The sequence below is a fragment of the Chiloscyllium plagiosum genome, chromosome 1 (genome assembly GCF_004010195.1).
Source record: "Chiloscyllium plagiosum isolate BGI_BamShark_2017 chromosome 1, ASM401019v2, whole genome shotgun sequence".
Taxonomy (NCBI): domain Eukaryota; kingdom Metazoa; phylum Chordata; class Chondrichthyes; order Orectolobiformes; family Hemiscylliidae; genus Chiloscyllium; species Chiloscyllium plagiosum.
In genome coordinates this window covers 66,522,105-66,546,470 of record NC_057710.1, presented here as the reverse complement: position 1 = coordinate 66,546,470, position 24,366 = coordinate 66,522,105, and the positions used below count along the sequence as shown (strand labels likewise).

At 49.2% G+C, this 24,366-nt stretch overlaps 1 protein-coding gene across 1 annotated transcript in view; it reads right to left on the bottom strand.

The window, feature by feature from the left end:
- The window catches only part of itga1 (integrin, alpha 1), a 226,037-nt gene that overhangs the window by 122,946 nt on the left and 78,725 nt on the right, over positions 1–24,366 (bottom strand). Inside the window, exon 8 of the mRNA XM_043688299.1 lies at positions 5,186–5,336. Coding sequence (XP_043544234.1) covers positions 5,186–5,336 — 151 coding nt within the window. The remainder of the gene's footprint in view (positions 1–5,185; positions 5,337–24,366) is intronic.

Sequence of the window (24,366 nt, the reverse complement as noted above, 5' to 3'; positions counted from 1 at the left end):
ATATTTAGTTGCCAATCTTGCCCTTCCCTCAACCAAGTCTCAGTAATAGCAATAACATTATACTCCCAGGTACTAATCCAAGCCCTTAGTTCATCTGCCTTACCTACTACACTTTTCACATTAAAACAAATGCACCACAAACCACCTGTCCCTTTGCATTCATCATCTGATCTCTGCCTACTCTTCCCCTTACGCTGACTTCATTATCTAGTTTCTTATTGGCTTTAGTTACTACCTCCTTACAGTCCACTAACCTCCTCACTAGGTTCCCAGCCCCTGCCACATTAGTTGAAACCCTCCCCAACAGCATTAGCAAAAGCACCCCCAAGGACATTGGTTCTTTGCCAGTCCAGGTGTAGACCATCTGATTTGCAACAGTCCCCACCTCCCCCAGAACCGGTCCCAATGTCCCAAAAATCTGAACCCCTCCTCCTGCACTGTCTCTAAAGCCACTCATTCATCCTGCCTACTCTTTCATTTTTAGTCTGAGCACGTGGCACTGGTACCAATCCTGAGATTAGAGTGGTGCTGGAAAAGCACGGCAGGTCAGGCAGCATCCAAGGAGCAGGAAAATTGACGTTTTGGGCAAAAGCCCTTCATCAGGAATGCCCAAAATGTCAATTTTCCTGCTCCTCCGATGCTGCCTGACCTGCTGTGCTTTTCCAGCACTACTCTAATCTTGACTCTAATCTCCAGCATCTGCAGTACCCACTTCCACCTAATCCTGAGATTTCTACCTCTGAGGTCCTACTTTTTAACTTAGATCCTAACTCCCTAAATTCTGCCTGTAGGACCGCATCCCATTTATTACCTATATCATTGGTGCCTATCTGCACCATGACAGCTGGCTGTTCACCCCTCCCCTTCAGAATTGTAGTAGGTTTTTAATGAGAGAAAGGTCCATTTGCAAAGTCATCTGCCATTCAATTTTAACTGGACGGGGATGTTCAATGTTCTTTAGCAAACCACATGTGAAAAAGCTTCTCATCTCAGGGTAATGAACAATCTACAGTAATTGTTATTTTGAGAATAGAATTAATTGACTTTATACCTCCTTAAACAAACCATACTGCCAGTGGACGTAATGGGATGTGAGTTGACCTCTGCCCTCAAAAGGAGGAAATCCGATTGGCCAACAGGTCTAACAGCCCCAGGACTGAGCAGTTTGTGCTGCTGGAATTGCACAAAATTGCCGAAAAAAAGACATGATGACCAGACTCAGGCAAGTCCAAGGTTTTGGACAAGTAAGTATTAGGAATCTAGGGAGGGATACAGGGGGGTAGGTTTTTGAAACCCAGACTAATAGATACATACTGGGTATCAAGATCATTTCCTCAAATGTGGACAGTATGTTCTGAAAATGGGTAAACCTCTCCTGCCCACCATTAAATGAAAGGCCAGTAAAATAAAACAACCTGCCCACTCTTGTCCATCTGCTACCAACAAGAGAATTATAATCACCAAAGTGTACTAAGGGCCTTAAATGAGCAATAATCAGCCACTTATGAGTTACAATATGCCTTGGGTTGGGCAGCATCATGAGCACCTGAACAGTCACCTGCCCCTCCCCCTCCTTACATATTGAGGCTAGTTTGGGTATGGCTGGGAATATGGCCCCAGAAGAATGTTGTACTTTCCCTGAATAACATCACGGAAAACACATCTCATTTGGGGGGGGGGGGGCGGTAATATCCAACTCAGAGAATGTGGTCCTTGCAATAGATCAAACAGTATTAGAGAATAAACGTGACATAAAAAAATTTAAGGAAGGCATATTTTTTTCATTGACAACAATAGTGAGCCACAGTGTTTAACTTCTAAATGGATCTATTTTGCAAAATTTTGATTTCTTTATCCTTGTACAGCATGTGGCCACCACTTGCAAGCCTGATGTTTGTTGCCCATTCATAATTGCCCTTGAACAGATTGGTCATTTCGGAAGAAACTGCTCTGGGTTTAGAGTCACATGTAAGCCAGACCAGGTAAGGATAGCTAAATCCCTTCTCTAAAATACATAAGAAAACCAAACTGGATTTTACCATAAGGATCACCACTACACAATTATCGTTACACCAACATTAAATTCCAGATTCAGTTGAGTTTAAATTTCACCACCCTTCATTTGAATCCATGTCTCTAGAACATTAAAATATAATACTGTGGATGTTAGACATCTGAAATCACCACAGTAAATATTGGAGAAACTCAGCAGGTCAGGCAACATCTGTGGATAAAGAAACAGAGCTAACATGTTGAGTTTGATATGACTGTTTTTCAGAACCGAAAGAGTTTGAAAAATAGTGTTTGTTTTGCTCTTGAGAAAGACGGAGTAGGACTGAGTGGAACTAATGGTGAAGGCATCGAGGGTCAATGACTTAGGGAATGTGAATACTGGTAAAGGAGAGATAGAAATGTAACCATGTAATTGATAGGTGTGCAAATTGGAAATTGGGTCTGCTGTATTGACAGCAAAGTCAAGAAGACACAATTAAGATACAGCCAGAAGAGGACAGTTATAACTAAAATGGAGAACAGATGACATCCTCTGAGGTTGTGGAGCTCAGTATTGAGTAACAGAGGCTAGGGCCAATGCAATAAGTGTTGTTCCTCCAACTTGTGCTAAGCTTCACTGGAACACTGTGGCAGATGCAGAACAGAAGCATTATCATGGAAGCAAGATGGTTTACTGAAGAGGAAAGCACTTATAGAGGAGAGGTGCTCCACAAAATCCTCATCCAGATTGCATTTGCCTCACCATTGTGCACTATGGAGTGCTTTGTGAGCAGCAAATATGGTAAACAAGTTTGAAAGAAATATAAGTAGAATATTGCTCCACCTGGAAAACATTTTAGGGCCTTGAACAGTGAGGAGGAAGTATGTGAATGGGGAGGTGTTACATCTTCTGCAATTGCATGGGAAGGTTCATGGGGCAATGAAGAAGCCTCAGAACTGATGAGGGTGTCACAGAAGGACCAGACCTCGCGGAAAACTGACAGTGGGGGGAGGGAAAGATGTCTCAGGTGTCACATATTGTGGATGGGTGGTAGAAATGGGGAATGGTGATTCTTTGAATGGTGGAATCGAAAATGAGGATAAGGAAACCTGACAGTTGTTCTGGGAGAGACCAAGGTGAGAAAGCAGAAGTTTGGGAAATGGACTAAACATGACTGAGGTGATTGATCAGTTGAGGATAAAGGAGGACATGTTGGAGGCAGCCTGATCGAAGGTGGCATCATCAGAAAAGGGGTAACCGAGATGGAGAAACTGGGAGAACAGCTCGCAGTCCTCATAGGAAGCAGAGTGTGAGAAAGTGTAGACCAGGTAGCAGTTGGAGTTGGTGAGTTTGTAGTGGATATTGGTGGCCAGCCTATCCATAGAAATGGAAACAGTGAAGCAAAGGAAAGGAAGGGAAGAGTCAGAGATGGACCAGGTGAAGGTGAGAGCAGGGTGGAAAATGGAAAAAAACTGAGCGCAGGAACCAATTGCAAAGCCATCAAAGGTGAATTGGAGGAAGAGTTATGGATGGGGGACCAGGTAGGACTGGAACAAGGGTTACTTCACACACTCTACACAGAGACAGGCATAGCTGGCACCCAGCTTCTTTGGAATCAGAAGGAAATGTCTGAGAGATGGCGCTCAGCCTCTGCAAGATGGAGGTGAGCATACCTGCCGTCAATGGCACCATCCTTATTGGCAGGTTCAACAATGAAATTTGGGAGTGCAGCAAGTTCAGAGGAAGACAGGTTAGGTGAATGAGGTGAGCAGACAAATTCAGATAGGAGATGTAAAGTTGGCTGTTTTCAAGGATGAGGTCAAGTGCAGGTAAAAGACCAGAGGGAGCAGTCAAGGTAAAGGGGCATACTGAAAATGACTGAAAGGGTCTGTGTGATGGGGAGAGGACTCCTCTCCAAAGAAGAGGTCACAAAAGCGAAGATGATGGATGAAAACTTCAATGCCGTGTCATGCCCGAAATTCATTGAGATCAGGATGCAAAGGGATAAAACTAAGTCCTTTGCAGAGCACAGATCATTTGCATCAGAGAGGGGAAGGGCAGAGGGTATAATAAATACACAGCAAGGGGTGGGGTTGGAAGAAGAAATGAGTCAGAGGAAAGGGGATGGGAGGAAGAATCCAGAGGGATGTCAGAGGGATGTTTTAGGAATGACAGAGCCAGTGAGTTCTTGTGGCTGTGTTCCCTCACATCTGAAAGGAAGAGAAAGTTTGAGGCATTGAGTGAGATATAGAATGAACTGGACTGGGGTGTAGGGCAGTTTTGAAATAGTGTGAAGTGATTCTGATGAACAGCATAGTCGAGAATGTATGTGTGGCAGCACATGGCATTGAGAGTGGACCTCAGGCTGTGGCCAAAACAGTTGTCCAAGGAGTATTATATGCCTCAGTAATAGCTGTCATTCTCGAAACATGAGGGATGAATATATCAGTTGGAATCCGTGTGGGTTCAGGCAAAGATAGTTACTGAGGAAGGAAACTAGCTGGGAAAGTGACTTTTAGCGAGTTTTGAGAAGATTTGTAGCTCAGGTTGAGGTCCATGTTGAGGAAAGTGAGTTTTTGGAAACCGTGTACTGGAGATAGTGAGAACTGCAGATGCTGGAGAGTCAGAGTGGATAGACAGTTGAGCTTAAAAAAGGACAGCAGCTTAAGCAGCAACAGAGGAGGGAATCAACATTTCAGGTTGAAACCTTTCATCCCGTCCTCCTCTGATGCTGCTTGACATGCTGTGATTTCCCCAGGTCAACTGTCTATCCATGTTGGCAAACACTGTTATCAAACATCAGAAGCAAAATAGAAAGCAATGAAGGTGAACGATCCAAAATATTAAAATGGAAATCCAGTTGGAGAGAAGAGCAGTATTTCTTCAATGAGGGCATACCTGAAAAAGAAGTGGCAGTGAATTAAACCACTCAAATAAAAGGGGAAGAAGAATGATTGGAACAGTTGTTGAAGATGCCAAAAGCAATAGAAACACTGAACTGTTAACTCAAATAAAAATAAACCTAATGCTTTATCCAGACATATTGCTCACAGAGAGCATCACTGATGGATGGAAAATCAAGCAACAGTGGATTCTGATTTTCTAAAACATGTTCACTGTGAGTGTTGCTTCTCATAGGAGCCAATCGGGGAATTGGCCTGCAAATGCGGTATGAGTATATCAGGTACCTACCGCAATCGCAAACCTCCGAATTTTATCCTTTTCACAGTTTTCAATCACGTTTTGTAGATTGTAGCTGTCATGTGATTCACCATCAGTTACCACCACCATCACCTTCGAAACTCCTTTTCGCATTCCTCGTGCTTCTGTGAATTCTTTTGTCCTGCGGTGAACACAATTGATTGTTATTATTCAGGTTTACAATGTTACAGTCAAAGTAATTTGACTTAATTTGACCACTTAGATATTTTTGAAACCCCATTTGACATTTGCTAGACCATCTTGATTATAAGCTTCCCTTTCCATCATTTTAACAGTGAAGACTGATGCAGGGATAGGAGGATGAAGTAGACACCTTTCATTTTGATAAATATAGGACACTCCTCCTCCAACAGTATCTCTCATGTTATTTCTAAGAAATGATATGTGTGCTCCCTCAACCGCTGAACTATTGTATGCTAACATTTACACATTCTCTACAAGAAGCTGTGATCCTATGTTCTCATAGCTCTCTTTGCAAGAAATTGTTATTACTTCAAATGGCTTGATTTCTATCTCTGGCATGTGGAGCTTTTATTTAGAACTTGCCAGCAACAGAGATCATCACATTTTTCCTCAGTACCACATCACACAGTAACTAAGGGAAATGATTCTTCCCTCATGGTCAGATTATTTACTCTGAGCTGTATCCAATTAGAACCCAACAGGAAACTCTAACCACTTCAGTCATTTCCTTAGAAATCTCACCACTGATAACTTGTAACGATCATGTCAGAGCTAAGGGGAAATAAAGAACCATTTATGTGTCTTAATCTGCCTTTTGGAATGATACATTTTTAGTCTTTTGGAAGGATTGAATTTGTGCGTTGCTGAGAAAAATGCACATTTTGTCAAAGCTTTTCTTCTTCCACTCTTCAGGAGAATTTGCAAGAAATACCAAAACAAAGATAAAACAGCATTTAAATAGGACAGGAGAGTGCTGATTAGGTGGCAAAAAGACTAAAAATAATTGCCTAATGCTCATTCCTGAGTTTATATGACATACAGCAAGAAATGGTCTGATCAGGGCTGATATTATCCCATAGGCTGGCATTGTTGTGCCCTATTTCACCATCAGACTTGCATAGTGAACAAATAAATCAGGCCCTATTTGTTGAAGATAAGATCAGTCTTACAGCACATCGAATGGTGGGTCGCTCAACATGTATTTTGACCAGTGAAGGGAGGTTTGTGATCGACCAGAGTAGGGGACGCCTTGACCAATTTCTCAACTATGACTATAAGGCAAGGAAGCTCATTTGTTTCAGTATAGAACTTTGAAGACTTGCAGTATTTCAATAAACCAACTCACCACCACCTTCTCAAGGGCGGCTAGGTACAGGTAATAAATGCTGGGCCAGTATGCGATGCCCGTGTCCTATGGATGACCAAACAAAATGTAAATGTCTTTATCTTCTATTTCTTCAGGTGGATTATGTTTACCTCCCTGACAAAGCATGTTTTCAAAAAGGAACATATAGTCTACGAGCTTTCGTAAACATCTATCAAAAGAAGGTAATGAGTTCATAAAGCAACTTAGTACGGTCAAGAAACTGTACTCAACAAGTATGTTAATTTGACAGCAGGTAAAGCTCCATTAAAACTAAAGGATTGTTGTTAAAATGTTGCTAATACTCTTCAGGAAATGGCATCAACTGCTCCAAACTGATCGTATCAATGTGAAATCAGTCCCATATTATGCAGTTGACTCTGACTGTCCCTTGATGATGGCCAGCAGACACTGTGCAGGTTATTTCAGTGCAACACTTAGCACATAATCTCAATTTTTATTTCCTTGGGGAATATGGCCCTACTGGCAAGCCAGCATTTTTATCCATTGCAGATTCCACTCAAGTAACTGATGGTGAGTTATCTTCATGATGTTGTAGTTCCATGCTGTGTAAACCCACTCACAAGGCTGTTAGGGAAGGATTTGGTAGACTTCTGATGCAGCAACATTGAAGGAGCAGTGGTAATTCCAAGTTAGTATAATGTGAGGCTTTGAGAAGGAACGAACTGTAACTGACAATTTCCCACACATCCACTGTTCTTGTTCTTCTGGGTGTCAGAGGTCATGAAGGACCACTGAATAATGTCACTATCTGCCATGGTAGGATTTGAAATCAGGTCCCCAGACTATTACCTAGGTCTCTGGATTAATAGTCCAGCAATAATAGCACTATGCCATCACCTCCCCAAGGTTACCATAATGCAACACAGAGATAAGACCATAAGACATAGGAATGGACGTAAGGCCATTCAGCTCATCGAGTCCAATCTGCCATTTAATCATGGCTGATGGACATTTCAACTCCACTTATACAAACTCTCTCCGTAACCCTTAATTCCTTGCAAGATCAAGAATTTATCAATCTCTACCTTGAAGACATTTAACGTCCCGGCCTCCACTGTGTTCCGTGGCAGAGAATTCCACAGGCCCAACACTCTCTGGCTGAAGAAATGTCTCCTCATTTCTGTTGTAAACTAACTCCCTCTGATTCAAAGGTTGTGCCCACAGGTCCTAGTCTCCCCGCCTAATGGAAACAACTTCCCAGCGTCCACCCTTTCTAAGCCATGCATTATCTTGTAAGTTTCTATTAGATCTCTCCTCAATCCTCTAAACTCTAATGAATCCAATCCCAGGATCCTTAGCCATTCATTGTAAGTTAGGCCTACTATTCCCGGGATCATCCGTGTGAATTTCTGCTGGACACGCTCCAGTGCCAGTTTGTCCTTCCTGAGGTATGGGGCTCAAAATTGGACACAGTATTCTAAATGGGGCCTAACTAGAGCTTTATAAAGTCTCAGAAGCACATCGCTGCTTTTGTATTCCAACACTCTCTAGATAAATGACAACATTACATTTGCTTTCTTAATCACGGACTCAACCTGCAAGTTAACCTTTAGAGAATCCTGGTCTAGCACTCCCAGATCTCTTTATACTTTGGCTTCATGAATTTTCTCACTGTTTAGAAAATAGTCCATGCCTGTATTCTTTTTACCAAAATGCAAAACCTCGCATTTGCTCACATTGAATTTCATCAACCACTCTCCTAAACTGTTCTAAATCTTTCTGCAGCCTCCCCACCTCTTCAGTACTACCTGCCTATCCACCTAACTTTGTACCATTGGCGAACTTCACCAGATGCGGCCAGTCCCTTCATCCAGAATATTAATATATAAAGTGAACAGCTGCAGCCTCAACACTGAATCCTGCAGGAAACCACTTGTCACCCACTGCCATTCTGAAAAAGAACCTTTTATCCCAAATCTGCCTTTTGTCAGACAGCCAATCCCCAATCCATGCCAGTAGCTCATCTCAAACATCATGGCCCCTCACCTTACTCAGCAGCCTCCCATGAAGTACCTTATCAAAGGCCTGTCGGAAGTCTAGATAGATAAAATCCACTGGGCTTCCCTGGTCTACCTACTTGTTATCACTTCAAAGAATTCTAACACGTTTGTCAGGCACAACCTCCCCTTACTAAATCTATGCTGACTTGTTCTAATCTGACCCAGCACTTTCAAGAATTTAGAAATTTCATCCTTAATGATGGATTCTGGAATTTTACCAAAACCGAGATTAGACTGATTAGCCTATAATTTTCCATCTTTTGTCTTGATCCCTTCTTGAACAAGGGAGTTACAACAGTGGTTTTCCAATCATCTGGGACTTTCCCTGACTCCAGTAACTTTTGAAAGATCACAACCACACCTCCATTATTTCCTCAGCCACCTCCCTCAGAGCTCTAGGATGTAGCCCATCGGGGCCAGGTGATTTATCAATGTTTCAACCTTTTAGCTTTTCTGGCACTTCCTCTTTTGTAATGGTCACCATACTCAAGTCTGTCTCCGACTCTCCTTAATTGTTGGGATATTACTCATGTCTTCCATTGTGAAGACTCATGCAAAGTACTTATTACGTTCTTCAGTTATTTCCTCGTCTCCCAGCACTAGCCTTCAGCATCAATTTGGAGTGGAGGAATGTCTACTTTTGCCTCTCATTTGTTTCTTATGTATTGAAAGAAACTTTTACTATCATTTCTAATATTACTGGCTAGCCTACCTTTATACTTGATCCTCTCCTTCCTTATTTCTCTCTTTGATATCTTCTGTTTGTTTTTGTAGCCTTCCCAATCTTCTGATTTCCCAGTGCTCTTGGCCATTTTATAGGCTCTCTCTTTTTCTTTGATACATTTCCTGACTTCCTTTGTCAGCCAATGCTGTCTAACCCCTCCCCAGATAATCTTTCTTTTCTTTGGGATGGACCTCTGTACTATGTCCTCAATTACACCCAAAAACTCCTACCATTATTGCTCTACTGTCTTCCCCACTAGGCTCTGCTTCCAGTCAATTTTTGTGAGTTCCTCTCTCATGCACCTGTAATTACCTTTATTTAACTGTAACACCATTACATCCGATTTTGCCTTCTCTCTTTCATATTGTAGACTGAACTGTACCATATTATGATCGTTGCCTCCTAAGTGTTCCCTTGCTTTAAGATCTTTTGTAATGTCTGGCTCATTATATAGCATTAAGTCCAGAATAGCCTGTTCCGTTGTGAGCTCCATCACAAGCTGTTCCAAAAAGCTACTCTGTAAGCATTCCATGAATTCCCTTTCTTTGGATCCACCGGCAACATTATTCACCCAGTCCACCTGTATACTGAAGTCCGTCATGGTCACCGTGACCTTGCCTTTCTGACATGCCCTATCTATTTCCCAGTACATCTTGTGCCCCTGGTCCTGACCACTAATGGGAGGTATGTACATAACTTCCATTATGTTTTTTTTGCCTTTGTGGTTCCTCAACTCCACTCACACAGACTAATCATCACCTGACCCTATGTCATTCAGTGCCACAAATTTAATTTCACTCTTAACTAACAAGGCAACCCGCCCACTCTGCCCACCTCCCTGTCTTTTTGATAAGTTGTAAATCCTTGGACATTTAACTGTCAGTCCTGAACCCCCTGCAACTATGTCTCAGTGATGCCTACCACATCATAATCATTCACGATGATTTGTGCATTAATTTGTCTATTTTGTTACGAATACTACAAGTCTTCTGGTAAAGTGCCTTAATGCTAATTTTCTTATCCTCATGATTTCCAACATCTCTAGTAATATGTCCTAAGTTAACCTTCCTTTTTGCTTATTTCCTAGTCTGCCTTGAACTTAAACCCTGCACACGTGCTAACCTGCTGCTTATCTTTCTACTTGACCCCATACTCCCTTTTGCTTTCCCTTTCCCTTCCCACCGACTCACAAGTTTAAAGTCCTAGTATCCTTTTCGCTGGAACACTGATTCCAGATCAGTTCAGATGGAGCCCGTCCCATTGGTACAGATCCCCCCAGTTCCAAAACTGATGCCAAAGTCCCATGAAATGGAATCCCTCTTTTCCACACCAATCTCTTAGCCACGTGTTTATTTTCCTAATTTTCTTATCCCTATGCCAATTTGCACGTGGGTCAGACAGTGATCCAGAGATTACGACCCTTGAGGACCTGTTCTTCAATTTCCTTCCTATTGCTTGATAATCCCCAAACAGGTACTCCTTCCTAGCCTTGCCTATGTTGTTAGTGTCAATGTGGACCACAACAATTCGATCTTCTCTGTCCTGCTCCAATATCCTTTCAAGCCAGTCGGAGGTGTCTTGCACCCTGGTACCGGGCAGGCAACACACCATTCGGGACTCCTGATCTGACTTGCAAAGGATACTATCTGTCCCCCAATTATAGAATCCCCTCTAACAACTTCTCTTCTTTTTGATCCCCCCTCTTGAATAGCCTTCTGCACCATGGTGCCGTGGTCAGCTGGCTTATCCTGTCCACAGCCCTTTTTCTCACCCACACAGGGAGCAAGAATCTCATGCCTGTTGGACCAGTTGAAGGTTCAATCTGCTGCTTCTGTGTGTTAGTGGTGGGGTGAGTGAACGTTGAAGATATAATATTTTCCTCAGTAATCATTCCTGTCATACTGTAGTATTTACCACTTCTACTTAGTCCTTGCTAAGGGTTGTTTGCGGTCACTCACAGCCACCAACCTACTTTGCCTTAGCTTTGTTTTGGGGCTAATTGGTGACTTGTGGGAGAGGAGACACCGCAGTAGAATATCATCAGAAAGCTCTTATATCTGCTCCTAGACAACAAGAAGGTTTACTGCATTTTGGAAATTAGTACAGCAACATCAAAGCTGTTTTATGCTAAGGGAGGTCACCCTTACTTTTCCATGTCTTTGAAAACAGCATTAGAACGCTGAATTTGACTTGGGTATGGTTTGTTAAATCAGGTGAACATTATTTAAGAAGGCAAATTGTAACTGGGACTTAATGTTTTTTGCAGAGTAGTTATCAAGCTTAATCAACTTTTCAAGTAATGGAAAATATAAAATAGCTTGAAACTACGGGACTAAAATGTGTGAGTAGTATTCTTCTAAGAAACAGCTTCCTTTATCAAACCACTTACACAGGTTATCTGCCCTGGCCATCTGGATTTGATGGCTTCAGAAGGAATCTCTCATTTGAAGAAGATAAGTTAAAAAGTGACCAGAATCAAACACAATGGATAAAAGTTTGAATAAACAACAGAATAACATCCTCCCTATAGTAGGTTGACCAGAATTGTACGCAGTCTACCAGAAATGGCCTTACCAATGTCTTACACAGCCATAACATGACTTCCCAACTCCTGTACTCAATGCTCTAACCAATGAAGGCAAGCCTGCCAAACACCTTTTTCATCAGCTTATCTATGATGCTACTTTCAAGGATTTACGTACCTGCACTCCTATACCTCTCTATTCAATAACACTCTCCAGGGCCATACCATTAACTGTGTAAGTTCTGCCCTAGTTTATTTTACAAAAATGCAATATTTCACATTTATCTAAATTGAACCCCATCTGCCACTCTTTTGGCTCACTGGTCCAGTTGCTCAAGATCCCATTGTACTCTGAGACATCCTTCGCTGTCTACCGCACCACCGATTTTGGTGTCATCTGCAAACTTACTAACCCTATATTCTCATCCAAACCATTTATATAAATGATGCAAAACAGTAGACCAGCACTGATCCTTATGGAACACTGCTCGTCACAGGCCTCCAGTCTGAAATGGACTGCTTCATTATCTGAGCAGTCATGAATAGTACTGAAAATTGCGCAATCATCACTGAAAATCCATGGAATATGGATGAGTAATCTACTAAATACACGTAAATCAGAATTGATGTCGCGAGTGTGGTGCTGGAAAAGCACAGCCGGTCAGGCAGAATCCAAGGAGCAGGAGAATTGACCTTTCGGTCTAGCCCTTCATCGATTCATTCCTGATGAAGGGCTTTTGCCCGAAACGTCAACTCTCCTGCTCCTCAGATGCGGCCTGATCAGCTGTGCTTTTCCAGCACCACACTCACGACTTTGATCTCCAGTATGTGCAGTCCTCATTTTCTCCCTTTAATCAGAATTAATGGTTGATGTGTTCTATAAGGTGTTGCAACATAGTTTATCTGTTACTTATACTCGCTTCATATTATGTTTGGAATGTTAGAACACCTGGTCTAGCCTACATGTCACTCAAACCCACAGCAATATGATTGACCATTCACTATCCTCTGAGAAATTTGGGATGGGCAATGCATGCTGCCCAAGCCAGTGACAGCCACATCCCATGAATGAAGAGAGCATATGTGTAATAGCATCTTGCCAATTGCCCACATATGTGGACTGTCATCTTAGACCTGTAGCTTTAGGAGCCTGGCTGTCTTAATTAGACATTAAAAAATGGCCACTCCAGGAAGGTAATGCCAGGGTCTGTTCTGAAACCTGGAAATTATCCAAAAGCATGAAAATAATTCATCAAGAAGATTCCACCTGTTAATTCTTTACAATGCACCAGGCGAATTTTGTTGCATTAATACAATAACAAAACATATGTGACTTAAAGAATGGCAGATAGTCTTTTGTGCATTTTAATCTGCTCATTACTGGGCAAGTCATATGAACAGAGTTGCTGATTACTCGGCTAATGAAAGTCAGATACCAGGAGTACCAGACTGCACTCCTTCAACTTGTAAGTTCCCATGCATGTACACATACAAAATTAGCTACAGGTTTAAGACCTACTGACATAATTAAGTGAAAAGAACATGGAGCATTACCGTTGCATTAATCACTTTATTAAGTTAATAGTTGTTACCAATGCTGTACTAATAACCAATAGATACAGTACAATAACTAACACCAATCACAAAAAAATTAAAACCAAGGTACCCACCATGGAAATGATCAGTGACTACACTTTTGTCCATTCCTGTTGCATTCAGAAGTTTCTACTCTCCAAGAACTTGGAACTTTGCATCCTCTTGAAAAATTGATGCAGATCTGTATAGTCTGTGCTGACAGTGTATACTCTGTTCACTTCCAAACTGGTTGTCTTATTTTTTGAAGGAGTCAACATAATGGCAAAAAGCTCATTCTGAATGAGCATTGTCGCCTAATGTAAAGGAGATAAAGTGCTGATATTCTTCCTGATCGTGAATGGCTTCCCTGCATTTTGCAGAGTTTAATCACTGATCTCCTTATTAGTCTAGCAATACTTTATCTCATGGAAGTAATGCTTTTGACAATGCTGTGTTCTTCAGACAGGCCATCCACGTCAGATCATACTTTCAAACATCATGGCAAGATTCTTCAAAGAACACAGCACTTGCAAAGAACTAACTTGGCCATTCTTTTGTAAAAGTTGTTTCCAGACAAGTCATACTCATTACTCAAGTGACACGTTTTCACAAGAAAGACTTGAAAAATGTCATGTTTCCTGTCACATGTGGTGCTAATTGCTTCTGTCTGCCTTTCACTGTGAACTGACAAAACTTCTCTTTTTACTCCAGGTTCCTGTCAATGTTGCTCTCAGCTCACAACTGTGGTGCCACTGAAGGATTTGTCCTCTAAAGCTTCAATAGTGAACAGTTTCAGAGCCTTGTTGAGTTAGAGAAAGCTAAGCGTAGCCACTTCATTTGAAATCTCATCTTCCCCAAAGAGTATGAAGAGTATTTTGAAGCAGACTTCCTTACCTACACTTTGAAGTATTTTGCCACAAGTTTCCTATATTTCAGCAGGATAAAAACCAAGTTGACAAATAGCTACTTTGTCACAATATGAATCAGTGGAGTGCACTCCTCCAAAGAACAAAGGACACTCCAGCACAGGAACAATAGTTGCTAACAGAAGACGCTAACTGCTAACACAACAGTGCCAACACAAGATGCCTTTCTAAAGTAAAAATCTTTTGCCCCCTAAATATTCCATATCCGTCTATTCCCTATCTATTCATATCTCTGTTAAGATGCCTCTTGAATGTTGCTATTGTATCAGCCTCCAACACCTCCCCTGGCAGCACATTTCAGGCACTTACCACTCTCTGTGGAAAAAAAAACCCTGCCTCTCACATCCCCTTTAAACCTAATCCTTTTTACCATGAACCCATAGCCCTAGAAATTGTCATTTCTACCCTGGGAAAAAGACTCTGAAGGTCCATTCTATCCATGCCTCTTATAGTTTTATAACAGGTCGCCCCTCACCCTTGAATTTTCAAGTGAAAACAAAGCAAGTTTGTCCAATCTCTCATCACAGCCAATAACCTCCGAACCAGGCAACATGCTGGTAAACCATTTCTGTCCCCTCGCCAAAGCCTGCACTCCCTTCTGGTAGTGTGGCGACCAAAACTGTCTGCCATATTCCAAATGTAATCTAACTAAAGTTCTATACAACTAGAGCATAACTGGCCATTTTTTCTACTCTATGCCACAACTGATGAAGGCAAGCATGCCATGTGCCTTCTTGACCACCTTATGTTGCCACTTTCAGGGAACTGTGGACCTGTATACCAAGATACTTCTGTATGTTATTGCAACGAGGGGTTCTGCCATTTAGTCTATACTTTCCTCCTGTATTCGATCTTCCAAAACACATCACCTTACATTTGTTTGCATTAAACTCTATCTGCCATTTCTCTGCCCAAGTCTCTAGCTAGGAGAAAGTGAGGACTGCAGATGCTGGAGATCAGAGCTGAAAATGTGTTGCTGGAAAAGCGCAGCAGGTCAGGCAGCATCCAAGGAGCAGGAGAATCGACGTTTCGGGCATAAGCCCTTCTTCAGGATTCCTGAAGAAGGGCTTATGCCCGAAACGTCGATTCTCCTGTTCCTTGGATGCTGCCTGACCTGCTGCGCTTTACCAGCAACACATTTTCAGCTCAAGTCTCTAGCTAATCTATATCCTGTTGTATCCTTTGGCAATCGTCCTCACTATCCACAGTTTCTGCAATCTTTGCGTCATTCGCAAACTTACTAATCAGGCCAGCTATATTCTCCTCCAAATCATTTATATTTATTACAAGCTACAAAGGTTCGAGGCACTGATCCCTGCGGAACACCACTGACCACAGATCTCCAGTCAGAAAAACACCCTTCTGGTGTAGATCTCTGTCCTCTTTGAGTAAACCAATTCTGTTTCTATCTTACTACAGAGTCATAAAATCATACAGTGTGGAAACAAATCCTTCAGTCCAACTTATCCATGCCAACCAGACAATCTGATCTAGTCCCATTTGTTAGCATTTGGCCCATATCCCTCTCAGACTCTCCTATTCATATACCTATCCAGATGCTTTTTAAATGTTGCAATTGTACCAGCCTCCAGCACTTTCTGTGGCAGTTCAATCTATCCATGCACCACCATCTGCATGAAAATGCTGCCCCCCATGATTCCCTTTTACTTCTTCCTCCTCTCACCTTAAACTAATGCCCTCTAGTTTTGGACTCCCCGACCTTTGGAAAAAGACCTTGTCTATTTACCCTATTCATGCTGCTTATGAATTTATAAACCCCTATAAGGTCACTCCTCAGCTTCTGATGCTCCAGGAACAAAATCGCAGCCCATTCAGTCTCTCCAATTTGACTTCACCTTTTGCATCAGCTTGCCATGAAGGACTGCCTCAAAGGCCTTGCTAAAGATCATATTGACAACATCTACTATCCTGCCCTCATCAGTCTTCTTTGTCACTTCCACAAAAAACTCAACCAAGGTTGTGAGACACGACCTTCTCCACACACAGCCATACTGCCTATTGCTAATAAGTCCATAATTTTCCAAATGTGTGGAAATCCTATGCCTAAGTATCTTATCCAATAATTTCCCTACCATTGATGTAAAGCTCATCGGCCTGTAATTTCCTGGATAATCTTTGTTGTTCTTCTTAAATAAAGGAACAACGTCAGCTATTTTCTATAACCTGGAACGTCTCCTGTGACTGAAGAGGATAGAAAGATTTCTAACAAGGCTTCGGCAATTTCCTCACCTTTCTCCTTTGGCATTCTGGGATAGACATGGAAATGTGTTGCTGGAGAAGCGCAGCAGGTCAGACAGCATCTAGGGAACAGGAGAATCGACGTTTCGGGCATTAGCCCTTCTTCAGGAATCATTCCTGAAGAAGGGCTAATGCCCGAAACATCGATTCTCCTGTTCCCTAGATGCTGCCTGACCTCCTGCGCTTCTCCAGCAACACATTTCCATCTCTGATCTCCAGCATCTGCAGACCTCATTTTCTCATTCTGGGATAGACCTCATGATGTCCTGGACATGGGCCTGCCTGTCTTTTTCATATCATCATGCCCTGGAACATCAATGCACTGCTCCAGAGATTCACCACCCATCAGGTCCTTCTCATTTGTGAATACAGATGTAAAGTTTTCATTAAGGATCTTACCCACATCCTCCAGATTCATGTATACCTTCCCTCCTACCCTTTCACCAGCTAGCCCCTTGCTCCATATATAGATATAAAATGCCTTAGGATTTTCCTTATTCCTGTTGGCCAAAAGTATGTCATGGCCCCTGTAAGCCCTCCTAACTCCTTGCTTCAGTTCTTTCCTGCTATCCTTGCAGTTGGGCCAGAACGCAGTCTGAGTCCCGGAGCAGGGAGCAGGGTGAGTGCAGGCCAAGTCCCAGACTGGGGAGCAGAGCGAGTGTGGGCTGAATCCCGGAGAGGGGAGCAGAGGGAGTGTGGGCCGCGTCCCAGAGAGGGGAGCAGAGCGAGTGTGGACCGAGTCTCAGAGTGGGGAGCAGAGTGAGTGTGGGCTGAGTCTCAGAGAGGGTGAGCAGAGCGAGTGTGGGCCGAGTCCCGGAATGGGGAGCAGAGCGAGTGTGGACCGAGTCCCAGACCGGGGAGCAGAGCGAGTGTGGGACAAGCACCGGAGCGAGGAGCAGAGCGAGTATAGGCCAAGTCCAAGAGTGGGGAGCAGAGCGAGTGTGGGCCGAGTCCCAGCGCGGGGAGCAGAGCGAGTGTGGGCCGAGTCCCGGAGGGGGGAGCAGAGCGAGTGTGGGCCGAGTCTCAGAGCGGGGAGCAGAGCGAGTGTGGTTCGAGTCTCGGAGGGGGGAGCAGAGCGAGTGTGGGCCGAGTCCCGGAACGGGAAGCAGAGCGAGTGTGGGCCGAGTCTCAGAGCGGGGAGCAGAGCGAGTGTGGTTCGAGTCTCGGAGGGGGGAGCAGAGCGAGTGTGGGCTGAGTCTCAGAGTGGGGAGCAGAGCGAGTGTGGGCCGAGTTACAGAGCGGGGAGCAGAGCAAGTATGGGCCGAGTCCCGGAGTGGGGAGCAGAGCGAGTGTGGGCCGAGTACCGGAGCGGGGAGCAGAGCAAGTTTAGGCCGAGTCCCGGAGCGGGGAGCAGAGCGAGTGTGGGACGAATCCCAGAGAGGAGAGCAGAGCGAGTGTGGGACGAATCCCAGAGTGGGGAGCAGAGTGAGTGTGGGCCGAGTCTCAGAGTGGGGAGCAAAGCGAGTGTGGGCCGAGTCTCAGAGCGGGGAGCAGAGCAAATGTGGGCTGAGTCCCGGAACGGGAAGCAGAGCGAGTGTGGACCGAGTCCTGGAGTGGGGAGCAGAGCGAGTGTGGGCCGAGTCTCAAAGCAGGGAGCAGATCGAGTGTGGGCCGCTTCCCGGAGCGGGGAGTACAACGAGTGTGGGCCGAGCCTTGGAGCGGGAAGCAGAGCAGGTGTGGGCCGAGTCCCGGACCGGGGAGCAGAGCGAGTGTGGGCCGAGTCCCGGAGCGGGGAGCAGAGCGAGTGTGGGATGAGTTTCAGAGCGGGGAGCAGAGCGAGTGTGGGCCGAATCTCAGAGCGGGGAACAGAGCAAGTATGGGCCGAGTCCCGGAGTGGGGAGCAGAGCAAGTGTGGGCCGAGTACCGGAGCGGGGAGCAGAGCAAGTTTAGGCCGAGTCCCGGAGCGGGGAGTAGAGTGAGTGTAGGCCGAGTCCCAGAGCGGGGAGCAGAGCGAGTGTGGGCCGAGTTCTGGAACGTGGTGCAGAACGAATGTGGGCTGAGTCTCCGAGCGGGGAGCAGGGCGAGTGTGGGCCGAGTCCTGGAGCGGGGACCAGGACTCGGCCCACACTCTCTCTGCTCCCCGCTCTGGGACTCAGCCCATACTCGCTCTGCTCCCCGCTCCGGGACTCGGCCCACACTCGCTCTGCTCCCCGCTCTGGGACTCGGCCCACACTCGCTCTGTTCCCCGCTCTGGGACTCGGCCCACACTCACTCTACTCCCCACTCCGGGACTCGGCCTAAACTTGCTGTGCTACTCATTCTGGTGCTTGGCCAAAACTCGCTCTGCTCCCCGGTCCGGGACTCGGCCCACACCTGCTCTGCTTCCCGCTCCAAGGCTCGGCCCACACTCGTTGTGCTCCCCGCTCCGGGAAGCGGCCCACACTCGCTCTGCTCACCCGTTATGAGACTCGGCCCACACTCACTCTTCTCCTCTCTCTCTGAGACTCGGCCCACACTCGCTCTGCTCCTCATTCCGGGACTCGGCCCACACTCGCTCTGCTCCCCGCTCTGAGACTCGGCCCACACTCGCTCTCCTCCCCGCTCTGGGCCTCAGCCTATACTCGCTCTGCTCCTTGCTCCAGTGCTTGGCCAACACTCGCTCTGCTCCCCGCTCCGGGACTCGGCCCACACCAGCTCTGCTTCCCGCTCCAAGGCTCGGCCCACACTCGTTGTGCTCCCCGCTCCAGGAAGCGGCCCACACTCGCTCTGCTCACCCGTTCTGAGACTCGGCCCACACTCACTCTGCTCCTCTCTCTGAGACTCGGCCCACACACGCTCTGCTCTCCGCTCCGGGACTCGGCCCAACTCGCTCTGCTCCCCCCACCGGGACCCGGCCCACACTCGCTCTGCTCCCCGCTCCGGGTCTCGGCCACACTCGCTCTGCTCCCCGCTCCGGGTTTCGGCGCACACTCGCTCTGCTCCCCGCTCCGGGATTCGGCCCACACTCGTTCTGCTCTCCGCTCAGGGACTCGGCCCACACTCCCTCTGCTCCCCGCTCTGGGACTCGGCCCATACTCGCTCTGCTTCCCGCTCTAAGACTTGGCCCACACTCGCTCTGCTCTCCACTCTGGGTCTTGGTCTATACTCGCTCTGTTCCTCGCTCCTGTGCTTGGTCCACAATCGCTCTGCTCCCCGCTCCGGGACTCGGCCCACACTCGCTCTGCTCCTCGCTCCGGGACGTGGCCCACACTCACTCTGCTCACCCGCTCTGAGACTGGGCCCACACTCGCTCTGCTTACCCGCTCTGAGACTTGGCCCACACTCGCTCTGCTCTCCGCTCCGGGATTCATCCCACACTCGCTCTGAGACTTGGCTCACACTCGCTCAGCTCACTGCTCCGGGACTCGGCCAACACTCGCTCTGCTCCCCGCTCTGAGACTCGGCCCACACTCTCTCTGCTCCCCGCGCTGGGATTCGGCCCACACTCGCTCTGCTCCCCGCTCTGAGACTCGGCCCACATTCGCTCTGCTCCCCGCTCTGGGACCCGGCCCATTCTCGCTCTGCTCCCCGCTCCGGGACTCGGCCCACACTCGGTCTGCTCCCCGCGCTGGGACTCGGCCCAAATGCAGAGCGAGTGTGGGCCGAGTCTCAGAGCGGGGAGCAGAGCGAGTGTGGGCCGAGTCCCGGAGCGGGGAGCAGAGAGAGTCTGGGCCAAGTCTAAGAGCGGGGAGCAGAGCGAGTGTGGGCCAAGTCCCGGAGGGGGGAGCAGAGCGAGTGTGGGCTGAGTCCCGGAGTGGAGAGCAGAGCGAGTGTGGGCCGAGTCTCAGAGAGAGAGGAGAAGAGCGAGTGTGGGCCGAGTCTCAGAGCGGGTGAGCAGAGTGAGTGTGGGCCGCGTCCCAGAGCGAGGAGCAGAGAGAGTATGGGCTGAGTCCCGGAGCGGGGAGCAGAGCGATTGTGGGCCAAGTCTCAGAGCGGGTGAGCAGAGTGAGTGTGGGCCGCGTCCCGGAGCGAGGAGCAGAGAGAGTATGGGCCGCGTCCCGGAGCGAGGAGCAGAGCGATTGTGGGCCAAGCACCGGAGCGAGGAACAGAGCGAGTATAGGCCAAGACCCAGCGTGGAGAGCAGAGCGAGTGTGGGCCAAGTCTTAGAGCGGGAAGCAGAGCGAGTGTGGGCCGAGTCCCAGAGCGGGGAGCAGAGCGAGTGTGGACCGAGTCCTGGAGTGGGGAGCAGAGCGAGTGTGGGCCGGGTCTCAGAGCGGGGAGCAGAGCGAGTGTGGACCGAGTCCTGGAGTGGGGAGCAGAGCGAGTGTGGGCCGAGTCTCAAAGCGGGGAGCAGATCGAGTGTGGGCCGAGTCCCAGACTGGAGAGCAGAGCGAGTGTGGGACGAGTCCCGGAGCGGGGAGCAGAGCGAGTGTGGGCCGAGTCCCGGAGCGGGGAGCAGAGGGAGTGTGGGCCGAGTCCCGGAGTGGGGAGCAGCGCGAGTCTGGGCCGAGTCTCAGAGCGGGGAGCAGAGTGAGTATGGGCTGAGTCCCAGAGCGGGGAGCAGAGAGAGTGTGGGTCGAGTACCGGAGTGGGGAACAGAGCGAGTGAGGGCCAAGTCCCAGAGGGGGGAGCAGAGCAAGTTTAGGCCGAGTCCCGGAGCGGGTGAGCAGAGTGAGTGTGGGCCGCGTCCCGGAGCGAGGAGCAGAGCGAGTGTGGTCTGAGTCCCGGAGCGGGGAGCAGAGCGATTGTGGGCCAAACACCGGAGCGAGGAACAGAGCGAGTATAGGCCAAGACCCAGAGTGGAAAGCAGAGCGAATGTGAGCCAAGTCTTAGAGCGGGAATCAGAGCGAGTCTGGGCCAAGTCTCAGAGCGGGGAGCAGAGCGAGTGTGGGCCGTAACCCGGAGCGGGAAGCAGAGCGATTGTGGGCCGAATACCAGGGCAGGGAGCTCAGCGAGTGTGGGCCAAGTCTCAGAGCGGGGAGCAGGGTGAGTGCGGGCCGAGTCCCGGAATGAGGAGCAGAGCGAGTGTGAGCCGAGTCCCAGAATATGGAGCAGAGCGAGTGTGGGCCGAGTCCCGGAGCGTGGAGAAGAGTGAGTGTGGGCCGAGTCCCAGAGCGGGGAGCAGAGCGAGTGTGAGCCGAGTCCCAGAGAGGGAAGCAGAGCGAGTGTGGGCCGAGTCCCAGAGAGGGAAGCAGAGCGAATGTGGGCTGAATCCCAGAGCAGTGAGCTGAGCGAGTGTGAGCCGAGTCTCAGAGCGAGTGTGGGATGAATCGCAGAGCGGAGAGCAGAGCAAGTGTGGGCCGAGTCTCAGAGCGGGTGAGCAAAGCGAGTGTGGGCCGCGTCACGGAGCGGGGAGCAGAGCGAGTGTGGGCCGAATCCCAGAGCAGTGAGCTGAGCGAGTGTGAGCCGAATCTCGGAGCGAGTGTGGGATGAATGCCGGAGCGGAGAGCAGAGCGGGTGTGGGCCGAGTCCCAGAGCGGGAAGCAGAGCGAGTGTGGGCCGAGTCCCAGAGCGGGAAGCAGAGCCAGTGTGGGCTGAGTCTCAGAGCGGGGAGCAGAGCGCGTGTGGGCCGAGTCCCGGAGTGGGGAGCAGAGTGAATGTGGGACGAATCCCGGAGCGGGGAGCAGAGCGAGTGTGGGCCGAGTCCCGGAGCGGGGAGCAGAGGGAGTGTGGGCCGAATCCCGGAGCGGGGAGCAGAGCGAGTGTGCGCCAAAACCCGGAGAGGGGAGCAGAGCGAGTGTGGCTAAGTCCCGGAGCGGGGAGCAGAGCGAGTGTGGGCCGAGTCTCAGAGCGGGGAGCTGAGCGAGTGTGGGACAAGTCTCAGAGCGGGGAGCACAACGAGTGTGGGCCGTAACCCGGAGCGGGAAGCAGAGCGATTGTGGGCCGAATCCCAGAGCAGGGAGCTCAGCGAGTGTGGGCCAAGTCTCAGAGCGGGGAGCAGGGTGAGTGCGGGCCGAGTCCCGGAATGAGGAGCAGAGCGAGTGTGAGCCGAGTCCCAGAGCGGGAAGCAGAGCGAGTGTGGGCCGAGTCCCAGAGCGGGAAGCAGAGCGAGTGTGGGCTGTCTCAGAGTGGGGAGCAGAGCGATTGTGGGCCGTGTCCCGGAGCGGGGAGCAGAGCGAGTGAGGGCCGAGTTCTGGAACGTGGTGCAGAACGAATGTGTGCTGAGTCTCAGAGCGGGGTGCAGGGCGAGTGTGGGCCGAGTTCTGGAACGTGGTGCAGAACGAATGTGTGCTGAGTCTCAGAGCGGGGTGCAGGGCGAGTGTGGGCCAAGTCCCGGAATGAGGAGCAGAGCGATTGTGGGCCGAATCCCAGAGCAGGGAGCTGAGCGAGTGTGGGCCAAGTCTCAGAGCGGGGAGCACAACGAGTGTGGGCCAAGTCTCAGAGCGGGGAGCAGGGTGAGTGCGGGCCGAGTCCCGGAATGAGGAGCAGAGCGAGTGTGAGCTGAGTCCCAGAATATGGAGCAGAGCGAGTGTGGGCCGAGTCCCGGAGCGGGGAGAAGAGCGAGTGTAGGCCGAGTCCCAGAGCGGGGAGCAGAGCGAGTGTGAGCCGAGTCCCAGAGAGGGAAGCAGAGCGAGTGTGGGCCGAGTCTCAGAGCGAGTGTGGGATGAATCGCGGAGCGGAGAGCAGAGCGAGTGTGGGCCGAGTCTCAGAGCGGGTGAGCAAAGCGAGTGTGGGCTGAGTCCCGGAGCGGGGAGCAGAGCGAGTGTGGGCTGAGTCCCGGAGCGGGGAGCAGAGCGAGTGTGGGCCGAGCCTCGGAGCGGGAAGCAGAGCGAGTGTGGGCCGAGTTACAGAGCGTGGAGCAGAGCGAGTGTGGGCCGAGTCCCGGAGCGGGGAGCGGAACGAATGTGGGCCGAGTCCCAGAGCGGGAAGCAGAGCGCGTGTGGGCCGAGTCCCGGAGGGGGGAGCAGAGCGAGTGTGCGCCGAATCCCGGAGTGGAGAGCAGAGCGAGTGTGGGCCGAGTCTCAGAGAGAGGAGCAGAGTGAGTGCGGGCTGAGTCTCATAACGGGTGAGCAGAGCGAGTGTGGGCCGCTTCCCGGAGCGGGGAGCACAAAGAGTGTGGGCCGAGCCTTGGAGCGGGAAGCAGAGTAGGTGTGGGCCGAGTCCCGGACCGGGGAGCAGAGCGAGTTTTGGCCAAGCACCAGAATGAGGAGCAGAGCGAGTGTGGGCCGAGTCCCAACGCGGGGAGGAGAGCGAGTGTGGGCCGAGTCCCTGAGTGGGAAGCAGAGCGAGTGTGGGCCGAGCCCCAGAGCGGGGAGCAGAGCGAGTGTGGGATGAGTTTCAGAGCGGGGAGCAGAGCGAGTGTGGGCCGCGTCTCAGAGCAGGGAGCAGAGCAAGTATGGGCCGAGTCCTGGAGCGGGGAGCAGAGCGAGTGTGGGCCGAGTACCGGAGCGGGGAGCAGAGCGAGTGAGGGCCGAGTCCCAGAGGGGGGAGCAGAGCAAGTTTAGGCCGAGTCCCGGAGCGGGGAGTAGAGTGAGTGTAGGCCGAGTCCCAGAGCGGGGAGCAGAGCGAGTGTGGGCCGAGTTCTGGAACGTGGTGCAGAACGAATGTGTGCTGAGTCTCAGAGCGGGGAGCAGGGCGAGTGTGGGCCGAGTCCCGGAATGAGGAGCAGAGCGATTGTGGGCCGAATCCCGGAGTGGAGAGCAGAGTGAGTGTGGGCCGAGTCTCAGAACGGGTGGCAGAGCGGAGTGTGGGCCGCTTCCTGGAGCGGGGAGCACAACGAGTGTGGGCCGAACCTTGGAGCGGGAAGCAGAGCAGTTGTGGGCCGATTCCCGGACCGGGGAGCTGAGCGAGTGTTGGCCAAGCACCGGAGCGAGGAGCAGAGCGAGTATAGGCTGAGTCCCAGAGCGGGGAGCAGAGCGAGTGTGGGCCGAGT